General features: G+C 36.0%; 1 protein-coding gene across 1 annotated transcript; it reads right to left on the bottom strand.

The window, feature by feature from the left end:
• Positions 1 to 412: 412 nt before the first annotated feature.
• sypl1 (synaptophysin-like 1) lies at positions 413 to 8,278 on the bottom strand. Its single transcript, XM_024287941.2, has 5 exons — positions 7,467 to 8,278; positions 2,358 to 2,476; positions 1,861 to 2,065; positions 1,593 to 1,784; positions 413 to 1,413 (listed from the first exon to the last, which is right to left on the bottom strand). Exons 1-5 carry the CDS (start codon positions 7,536 to 7,538, stop codon positions 1,282 to 1,284), a joined length of 720 nt encoding a protein of 239 aa, XP_024143709.1. The 5' UTR covers positions 7,539 to 8,278; the 3' UTR covers positions 413 to 1,281.
• Positions 8,279 to 11,097: the final 2,819 nt, after the last annotated feature.

The raw sequence follows: 11,097 nt of genomic DNA, 5'->3' as shown, positions 1-11,097 counted from the left end.
TAAAACTGACATGTTAAAACATTTAAAAAAAGGAAATATGAGTTTGCTGGTACCTTGGAAGTCAGAGGATTGCACTCAGAGCAGCATCATTTTCCATACTTAAAAAAATCTAAATTATCAAGTGCTTTTTTTGTATTTAAACAAAAAAATGTATTTAGCACCATTTTAAATTTTATTAGATATATTTGTGCTTGAGTTTAATTAAAAAAGGTATGTATTTTTGTTTCATAAAATGGCTGGATTTAATTTCATTTTTAATATTTATATATTTATAGATCATATTATATATTTTGATGCTTAAAAAACAAACCAAAAAATAGTTGTATGAAAAGAAAAAAACTTTTTATGGCTTAAATGTTTATATTCTGTTACTACTAATCACCTGACTGTATTTAACACAAAACTGTTGTTGTTTTTTTTTTACTAAATTATTTTATTTAACTTTTTTTAATCTATGATAAATGTGTCACAGTGAATAATATAATTAATTTAAAATATTGTAGATGATGTTTGAAAAAAATATCAATTAGAACATTTAGTCAAAAATTCGGTCCTTAAAGACCCACTCCGATTAAAATGTTGATTTTTATTATTATTTCTGAGCATTTTTTTCATTCAAATATTGTAAATCAGGAGCAGACAAAAAATACTGTTTGAAAAAGTGTATTTAAGATACACTGGGCAGGGCCACAATCCTCCTCCTCTGAAATATTGAGGGGAAGGGGGGGCGGAGTTTCTCAATGGTCCCACCCACAACTCAGAGGCAAATTTCTGATGAACTTCCACCACTCTGGAGCAACTTTGTCTTAGAAAACTTTTGATTTTGACTAAAAACAGAGTAATCGTAATTAAACGACGTGCTTTTAGACTGGATCAAATCAAATCAATCTTTATTTATATAGCACTTTTCATATAAGGAAATAACACAAAGTGGATCTAAAGGTGATCGGAGTGGGTCCTAGAAAAAATAAACTTCACAGTCTTGTCATTTTTTTTTTCAGCTGCTTGATAATAGACAAGAATTTGCATCTTTGCATAAAGGTTTGCTATAAAAATGCAAGGAATATAATGACATAAAAAGTTGATTTGGCTCTAAAATGCTCATTTAAGCTTTGGATGTTACTTTTAGAAGAAGAAGTCCTGAGCTAAAAAAAGAACAAATCTCCTGATCTGACCTTCCTTTTTCAACTTCTACCTTATAATAATGTGCGTTCAATGTGTGGCTAAAGTGGGACTTCATCATTTCTTTATGCCTGTGGTTGTGTGTAGATTTTTCAGGTGTTAAATTGGTGCGGGGACTTGTTGCCGTCCTGGTCCGGATTGGGAAGCGAACTTCTGGGAATGCCAACGCGTCTCCTTGTACACAAACCAGGCGTTGCCCGCCCACACGAGCATGTTGAGGTAGCCGAAAACCTGATCCAAAACACAAACAAAACAAAATATTAATGATGATAATATTATTAATGATCATGGATCAATTCATGAGCAACACACTGAAGGGAATAAAAGTGCCATATATTGATTATGTTTCTCTTTTCTCTGGTTCTCCAGATCTACTACGGTGCGTAGATCTACAAAGTTCTTCTTCTCACCACAGAGAGGTTGAGAGTCCGCATGTTGGCGAACTCGGTGACCGCGCAGGTGACGTTGCCGCCTTTGCAGATTGCCACAGTTGCATCGATGCCATCAGTATTCGTAGCATCTTTCACATTCTGCAAGCCCTTTGCCCAGGCGGACGAACACACCAGCCACAGGAAGACTAGGATCGCCGTGATCACAAAATCCTGTTAAAAAACAAACAAAAAAAAGGTTACAAGTGCCTGAAATATTATTTCCACGTTTGTCTGCTTATAAACTCACTAAAATAGGTCCAAAGTCGGAGTCTTTGTAGACGTGCATGTAGCCTAGATACACCAAAAGAGCAGCCATGCAGTACAGGAAGCAGACGACGCCGACTCCTACGAAGAACTCCACCGATGAGGAGGCGTCGCCCATCAGATGCGTCGTACTGACTGTGTGGTTGCAGAGGGAGGTGTTTCCCTCAATGAGCGGGATCAGACTCAACCTAAAAAAACAAATAAGGAAGAAAAAAAATTATTTTATTGGAATATTTCAAGAGGATCCGACTACAGACATCAACCTTGCTGGAAAAAACTGGACCTTAACCTTACATTTTTTTTCTAGTTTTAGCCTTTAATTAAAAAAACTCAACAATTCTTAACACTTTTAAGTTAAAATTAGGGTGACTTGTATAATTTTTGCATTAGGCTGATGATATCAGACACCTTCTTGTTACAGCTGGGTTCCCTTCAATGATTTACTTAATTCACATTGAATTTAGGACTAAAAAAACGGACCTGAATGGGTAGTGAAAGTTAGCAGTGAGTGTGTCGTTCCTGCCGTCGCCACAGAAAAGAGATATGATGTTCCTCCCTGAGAATCCGGCACAGGTTCCAAAAGCAAATATGGCGGTGAGCTTAAACAGACAGGAGAAGAAACATAAAATCCTTAAAATATCAATATGAGGATAAAATGAGTGTAAAAAAGCAGGATTTATTGTTGAGTCATCAACACAAATCCCAAAATATATTTTTTAAGGAACTACAACTAAATAACTGTCACTGGGATCAACATTTTAGTAATTTAAAATGATTAGTTTTCATCAAATTTAAAAACTTTTGTCAATAATTTAATCAAATTAAAAATGGAATAAAAAATGAATATATTTAAATGTAACAAATTTTGTTAATTGATCCAACGTTTCACTTTTTACAGTGTATAGTGTGAAATATTAGCCATTTCAAATCAATACTGTCTTACAAATGTGGTCCCCCTAGTGGTCGTTTAATGCTCTGCACCTCTCTCAGCCAGAAAAGCATCTGATTCTGACCATGTGACGCCAACGCTTCCCATAAAACCAACACAGATGTGATTCTTTCAGGCCTGCTGGCTCAGTCCAACAGCTGCAGTAAGAATAATCACACTGTTTTCTGTGTAATGAGCTCATTGCGACTCAATAATATCAGTGTTTCGCTGCTGATTCAGCAAGATGTTATCAGCTGAGATTGTGACATACACAAGCTTCTGTTGAAGGTCTTAAGGTGCTTTCAGGTTGCATTTTATTTATTTATTTTTGATAAGTTGTTGCAGTAATGAAGGCCCACATGATGACACTCCCGCCAGCAATTGTCCTTTTTTTTCTCCCTAAAATTACACTTTAAATCTATGAATTTTAAAAAGGATTTTCTGAACTTTTAAAGCATATTTAAAAACATCAACAATAAATGAGAGAAAGGTTTCAGGCTCCTTTCTTAGCACTTCCCTTCTGGAGCAATCCTTGTTGGTCAATCATTTCTGTGAACTCTGGAGTTCAAACCGATTGAAAACCGTTCCGGCCTGATGCACAGGATGTCCTCAGAAATCCCTTTAGTGAAATACCTTCCCCCCAAAAAACGTCTTTTGAAACCCGGAATCTCACTGATTTATCCATACAGCGTTTGGATTGTTTCAGGTTGTGATCGAGTTCGAAGATTTCTCAGGGTTTAGGGTTCTGGAAGGTTCTTGTTGATGCATAAATGGGACTTCTATACCAGAATAGTTCAGTGGAATTTATGCAAATGAGCAAAAGGTATCTAAAACTTTCACAAATTCAATGGGTTTGACATGCTTTCACACTGCACTTTTGAGGGTGGACTCAATAGCAGAAAGCTGCCAGATCTCCCCCCTCCTCTCAGTATTATAGAAGCCTCTGACTGTTGGTTTGGTTTGGTTTTTGATTTGCCCCTAAATCTTTTGTTTTCTGTGTTGGTCGGCCGTGGCTCCTCCTTAAGGGTCCCGCCCACTCACCTGTGTCTCTCCTGTGTTATTAAGTCGGCTTGTTTGAGCCGTATTAAAGTCTTTCTGTTTCCAATTGACTGTATATGAGAACTGGACTGAACCCCAGCATTCCAAACAGGACGTACCCGCTGGTTCCAAAATCTATAGACTTCTGTTGAGAAATAAACAGCTATTAATCAGTCATTCTATTTGTCGAAATCACCATTCTTGATCAGATACTTTTTTTTTTTCTGTTCTTGATGATCCTCATTTTTTTATATATTTTTGTCTTTATTTCGAGTTAACTGACCAATCAGATGCCTCAATAATAGTATGTGGTCTCATGTTGAACATTCCAACAAGCTCATTCCTGATTGGCCAGAGTGTTGCCATAGAAACATTGACTCAAACATACTTGCAGTTCTGACCAACTGAAGTCAATTCAGTCACCATTTTTTAGCATTATGTCTGATGTCATGTTGGAACCTCTGTAATCCATGACTCGTAGTCTACGTTTCTATGGCAACCACTCACTCTCTCTCATTTTTTACAGTGTACTTTTAATGGAGCCATCTGATTGGTCAGTTTATAACTTGAATAATTCGCACTATAGCAAAAATGTAGGAAAAAAATTAGGATTAGCAAGAATATCAGCGCAAGAACGGTGATTTTGACAAATAGGATGACTGAGTAATAGCTGTTTATTTCTCAAAACAAGTCTTTGGGTTCTTGGAAGCAACGGGTACTTCCTGTTTGAAACGCCAGGCGGGAGGGGTCACTCAGTCCAATTCTCTATATACAGTCAACGGATGGACCAAATGCACAGATTTGTTTCTATCTAATTTTTTGTAAAAAAAAAAACTGTTTTATTTTCATAAATTAAGGTTTATTTAGTCAATTCTGGCCAATATTTGCTCATTATTTCTGTGAATGCTTAAAAAAACATTAATTATTTATATATTTTTACATTTTTTACCTCAATTTTGACCCAAACTCAACCCATCACCCTCTTTTTTTCTGTGCAGAAGTCCTGAAATAATTGACTGTTAACTGGGCCGTGCGAGTGTGACATCACCCACTAGAAAATGACTTGTTTCTGGTTCAAACCAAATGAAGTCAATTGTCGCCATTTTTCTGCGATACGGACATCGCCACGATGGACCCAGAAATAATCAGTAACCAGTGATTGGTTTGTCTGGGTCAACATTTCTATGGCAACCACTCTTGCCAATTAGGAGTGAGCTTGTTAGAAAGCCACACCCCTTTCCACTTGGTCAATCAAACATTTCGATAGTAGTTGGAAAAAAGCATCCTTCCCATTTTTTTCTTGCTGACTGGCCTTTCTTGAGTTTGGATGAGTAAATTAAAAAAAACAAAAAAAAGAAAGGAAGTGAGTTGCATTTAAAAAAAAAAAATAAAAAAAACACCGGAAAAGACACACCAGGAAAAAACACTTTAAAGTGACCGCTCCTTTTCGGTTTGGAAAGCACGCTGAGAAGTGCTTACACCAGGACTCTTGACTTTTACTCCTGAGCTTTACACCACAAAACTACGGCTACAACACACTCCCACACACAGCTCAGCGCCTTTCTCCAGATGTTTCTCCAGATGTGACTTTTCTCCACTTCCTGTTGTTTGGGCTCAGGCATTGGGTCACAGGGCAATAGCATTAGCAGCTTTATTAGCAAACAGATGGTAAAACACGCACTGACCTTTCATTATTTTGTTAATTTTTTGCTGTAAAACCTAAGTTTTTTAAGGTTACCACATAGTTTTAATTTTAGCTGCTAGGAACCTTTTTTTAAACAACCCACTCTGATAAAAACTGGGCATAAATAAATACAATTAAGCTTAAAATTGCATTTTTTTGGGTATTTCTTTATCGTTCAGGAGCAGAACAAAAAAATTCTGTTTGAAAAAGATCGTATTTGTTACGCAGTAAATTCACACAAGCTCTCTGCTTGCAGGGACGCACTAACCATTAGACAAAAATGGGCGATACCCGGGCCCCCCAAGTTATGGGGGGCCCCGCTGAACACTTAAAAAAATGTCTAAAATAATTTCAATGCCTATTATTATCTAACTCCGTCATAAAAAACCCAAATTACTGAAACGACAAGACAGCTCATTCCATCAACAGCAAGTTATATATATATATATATATATATATATATATATATATATATAAAATAAATGTCTTTAATATTTAAATATGATTTTACTTTTTAAATTTATATTAAAACATTTGATTTTTTTACATTGGTGATGCACTTTTTTTTAAAGAAATAATTAATATAACTGTTCATATTATTGTTGTAGTGAGACTTTAAAAGAGTTTATGAGGTGTTTTTGTTGGCAACATACAGTCATGATCATAAAATACTGGAAAAAAATGATTTTTTACGGAGTTAAAAGCAAACATGCTTTGACATTAGAAGCAAAAATAATACAAATAGAACACTGGGAAACAAACCCTTATAGTATTGTTCTAATATTAAATAAAAAACGGTTATATTTCTTGATATTAGCATTATTTTTAGGATAATCATGTGCAGCCTTTACAGAGTGAAGTCACTTTTATTCACCTTTTTTTTTATTACAGCTATTTTTGATACAGAAACATTTATCTGGCATTTTTTTTCCCAACAAAAACCAAACTTCATAGAAGTGGCCACAAGTTTTCCTGGTTGGAACATTTTTTTTGGTCCACCACATGCAGCTGATTTAGCAAAATTGCCAAAGGCAAATTTAAAAAATGTGCTTTTAGATGAATGGAATAAAAACATGTCTGCAGAAAGGTTTTCTGTTCTGCTATTTTATCTTGGTTTTATCATTTTTAATGGTTACAAAATGTAAATATTAGCTCTCCAGTCTAAAAAATGTGTTTAGAACAAATAATTTAAATTCCAGCTATGAATTTCCGAAGCAAAGGGTGGGTTTTTTTGTCCTTCAAACATCTTTTTGAAGCCCAAAAACATTCAGTTGATTATCAGATTCCACGAAGTAAACAATTAAATCACAGCAGCAGTTTGAAAATCAAGACCTTGGACTAAAAAAAGTCCCATAAAACCATCAGGTTGATCTTTTTTCAACTGTTTTTTAGGTTTCATGACTCAGTTTTCTTAGTTTTTTGTTGTCAAATGAAGACAATGTGAAGGGAGCTCATGTGAAACACAAATATGCATCCTTGTTCCAGGTCAGATGACTGTTACCGCCTCACTGTGTGTGTGTGTGTGTGTGTGTGTGTGTGAGGGCGTCAGGAGAAAATGGAGCAACAGAGAAACTGGGCCTGCATGGAGAACCCACACTGGACTCATTTGACCCACTTTTGTGGAGCAGAACTGATGACTTCCACCATGTTGATAAAGTTCAAAACAGCTTGGTTATTGTGAGGTAAATTATTAGTTAGGGACACATTAATCTACAACTGAGATGTGCCAAGGGCAGGCCAGAGCAAGCAACACACATAACCGGCCCAACACATTCAGAAGTTGCTGAAATAAAGGTTTGGGAAATGGAAAGTTACTCTTTTCTTCTTAATTTTTTACATTTCAAGTTTGGATAAACACTTGAGAAGTCATTTTCCTGGAGATCTGATGAAATCTCTTCCAGTTTCCATTAAAAATCGGATGAAAAGAAACTCAACTTACCCATTCAACCAGTTTGATGAAGCCAAGAGGTTCCTTTAGGGGCGACAAGTTGAGTCTAAATCCAGTCATCATGATTGCGTGCTTCCAAGTCTTTAAGCTTTTCCTCACAATGATGATGATGATCCAAGAGCGAAGAGAAGAGGGGGGGAGAAAAAATGTAGGAGCTGTCTCACCGGATGACGTGGTTTTCCTGCAGACGCTGCAAAAAATGTCCAACTGAAAGTTATCCGGGGAGTTTGGAGGAAAAAAATGAAGGGAAATGCGCCAAAAGTGGACTTTTCACTGACTTGGAGTAAAAAAAAAATGTTGTTGTTTGGAAACTTGAGTTGACAAAAATGACGTTTTAAATCAGATCTGTTGTTGATTTTGTCGAAATTTCTTCTAGTGTTGTTGGAAGACTTTTGCGCACCGTTTGGAGTCGGCGCGTAAAAGTGTGCCAAACTCGTCTCCGGCGCGCAACTAAAGCAAATTAAGTTTTAAAGTAGTTTTCCCCTTTCTCCTTTAGAGAGTTGAACATTTACATAAAAAACACAAAAATACCCTACAGCTGCAACATGAAAAGTGGGGGTTTTACCACTGAAAACCCATGCAAAGTAAAAGCGGAAACGCAGCAAACTTCATCCAGAACATGAGGGTCGCTTTGGTTGCATGGGGGTCTGTCTGCTGGCTGGAACATGGAGGCTGCCTCCTCCTTGCTGAGTTTGCAGCTGCGGCGCATGGAACGCCTCCTCGGCGCTGACTGAGTCATATGATTCTCAGGAGAAAAGGCGCAGAATTCCCCCACACTTCTAAGAGGATTAACTCAAGCATCAAGAGTCCACGCGCCATAGTTTGGGAAAGATATTCAAACTAAGTATATCATTTTAATTTGTTGAACCATAAAAAACATGATTTATTGAAATTGTTCATCTGTAAATTCGATTATAGAGGGAGGAGTCCCATCAAAATGGTTAATCACTGACAGAGGAGCTGTTTATGTTTTAATCAAATCAGACTCAAATCACTTCAACATCTCACATCTTACTCAGAACTTCTCTTTTTAATCAAAATACATTCATCCCTATATAATCATTAAATAAAATTCGTTCTGTGGCCCCCCTATCTCATTAAAATGATCAAAACTTCCCTTAAAACCCCATTGTGTAGCCCTGTAGTTCATCCTCATTCCACTAGGGGCAGTAGAAGGGCCTTACCTGCTTATTTTCAAAATGGCTGCTTCCGTGAGACTTTTGGCGGGAAAAAGTTTAGCTAATTTTCACAACTTTATTTCGAAAATAACTCATCTATTGTTACTGATTTTTGTAAATGACTCCTTTATATATTGAAATAATGCAAAATTTGTTAATATTTATTCTTTTACATAGAGTTATACCATGCTAAAATGTGTGGATCAAATTATGAGACAGTGAGTAAATAAGGTAAAATATTTTTTAATCACCAAACATATAATTAACCCTAAATACAGCATATCTCATGCAAAAAGGATATTGCTATTTTTGTAGATTTCATCAAAGGGGTTAAAAACATGTTGATTCCAAAAAAATAAACTTTTCTACCAATTCTTTGATGTAGTGAGCGTTACAGGGCTAATCAAATGTAACGGCTGTTTAATACATTTTCAATGGAGGAAATGTTGGTTTACATCAATATTGTTTATGATGCATATTATTTTGGGGAAAATTTGGGTGAGAATTAATTACACACCTATTCACAAAAAATCATGTGTAATTTTTCCCTCTCAAATAATTTGATATGCATCTTGATACAAGGTCCACGAACTGATACATAAAATATTCAACTACTGTATGTAGTGATATGATACAGTCTTTTTTGTTTTTACCTAAATTGATACAATCTGGATAATTAGTATTCAGTAAAGATGCATTTTAAAAGAGAAACTCTTTATTTTATCTTTGCACAATTTTGTTTCTTTGTTCACAATGTTATTCAAAGGTTTGAAAGTGACTGATGGAGTTCCTCAAGGCTATCTACTAGGCCCACTTCAGTTAGCTCAAACAGGCATGAATAAATAGTTTGTCAATGGAACACTGGTCACTAAAAAATCAAAAACAGGATAATATTCTATTAAATATAAATATAGATCAAGTAAATCAACGAAAAATCATTGTTTTTTTTTTCTTTTTTTTAATATTTTAGTTCCAAAGAATACTGTGCAAAATAAAATAAGAAGAAAAAAGAACAGATTTAATCCAAAATCATAGTCCTCATGACCAAATATTTTGTTGGGCAGCTTTTGAAATAATCATTAAAAATTCTGTTTTATCCAATGAGACTTCTGCACCTGTCACCAGGCATTTGATAGCAAACTCCATTTGTCTCATGTTTGAAGGTTGATTCCTGCAGATAGAAGTTTTTGCTACCTTCACAGACATTCACTTATTTCAGGATAGGTTTCTACAGAGTAGTCCCATTGTTGGGGGTTCCTGTCTATACTTCCTGTAGGAAGACCTATGACCTGCAACAGAGACCAAGCTTCTTGACACTACAGTATGCAGTACAATTTACTCCACAATATCTTAATAGATTTTATTGTTGCTGCACAGATTCTAGACGTCCCATACCGGATACAGCCAAATAGTCCCATACCATAATCAAACCTCCTCCATGTTTCACAGCTGGCTGTCTTTCAGCTCATTATAGTACATTTTTCTATTAACCAAGAGCTAATTTTACTAAAACACTAGTTGTCTCAACCATTAAAAGGACAAAAACATTGTGCCTTGTCAGTTTGTATAGGGAACATTTTTGGGAATAGTGAATGACTCCGCCCATGGGGGGTGTAAAAAATGTATTTAAAAAAAGAATGTGGCAAAAATGGAGCGGGAAAAATTTAAAATAAACTGACCTAGCCAAAACACTCATGTTGAGGACATTCAAAAGAAACGTTTAAATTATTTTGATGGTCACATGACATACAGCATGGCAGTAATTTTGCGGCAAAATGTTAGATTTGGCGATATTCAGGTTTTTCCACAATATGGGAAAAGTAAACTTTTGTTCTAGAGATTTTAACAAAATTTCACACAGCCGATGTCTGCCAGCAAAACCACCCCTGGAGTTTCGTCAACCTTTGATCTTGGGAAGAGACAAAAACACTTTTAGTACCAGTGGCAAATAAAAACATAGCCTAGAGATTTTCATCGATCGTTGGGAAACAACTTTGGAAAAAATGTTTGCAATTAGAAGTCGTCCATTTTTATTGGTGTGATCGTGGCAAGCTCGCAAAAAAACCGTTGTCCTATTACTTGCACATTTGCAATCAAAATATTGTGAACATTTGATATATTGATCCCTGACCCCAGCTGAATAAAATGATATAACATGGGATATGAACATAATAGGAATGAGGGAGTGGCTAGCAAATAACCTCAGTTGCTAAGGAAATTAAAAAGTTTACTTTTGCCGATTCTTCTGAAACTTGTATCGATTTGTTCGGTGTCCCCAGGCGACCAAAACATAAAATGGTTGCTATGGATTTAAGCTTACATAAAAGCCGCCATTTTGAAAAAAGTGAATTTTACGTCAATTTGTCACATGGAGCCCAGACTAGCCTGGGTCAAATGTGGTAGTGGGGGTGGGGGCAGGTAGAGGGGTGTGGCGAGGGCAGGAG

This window comes from Oryzias melastigma, linkage group LG23 (genome assembly GCF_002922805.2).
Source record: "Oryzias melastigma strain HK-1 linkage group LG23, ASM292280v2, whole genome shotgun sequence".
In the NCBI taxonomy this organism is placed as follows: Eukaryota; Metazoa; Chordata; class Actinopteri; order Beloniformes; family Adrianichthyidae; genus Oryzias; species Oryzias melastigma.
This window is presented reverse-complemented; position numbering and strand designations above follow the sequence as displayed.

Coding starts and splice junctions, on each gene's coding strand:
- sypl1 (XM_024287941.2), bottom strand. CDS start 7,538: ATGATGACTGGATTTAGACTCAACTTGTCGCCCCTAAAGGAACCTCTT. Junction 2,477..7,466: donor TCATCAAACTGGTTGAATGG/GTAAGTTGAGTT, acceptor TGTCTGTTTAAG/CTCACCGCCATATTTGCTTT. Junction 1,785..1,860: donor CCGACTTTGGACCTATTTTA/GTGAGTTTATAA, acceptor GTTTTTTAACAG/GATTTTGTGATCACGGCGAT.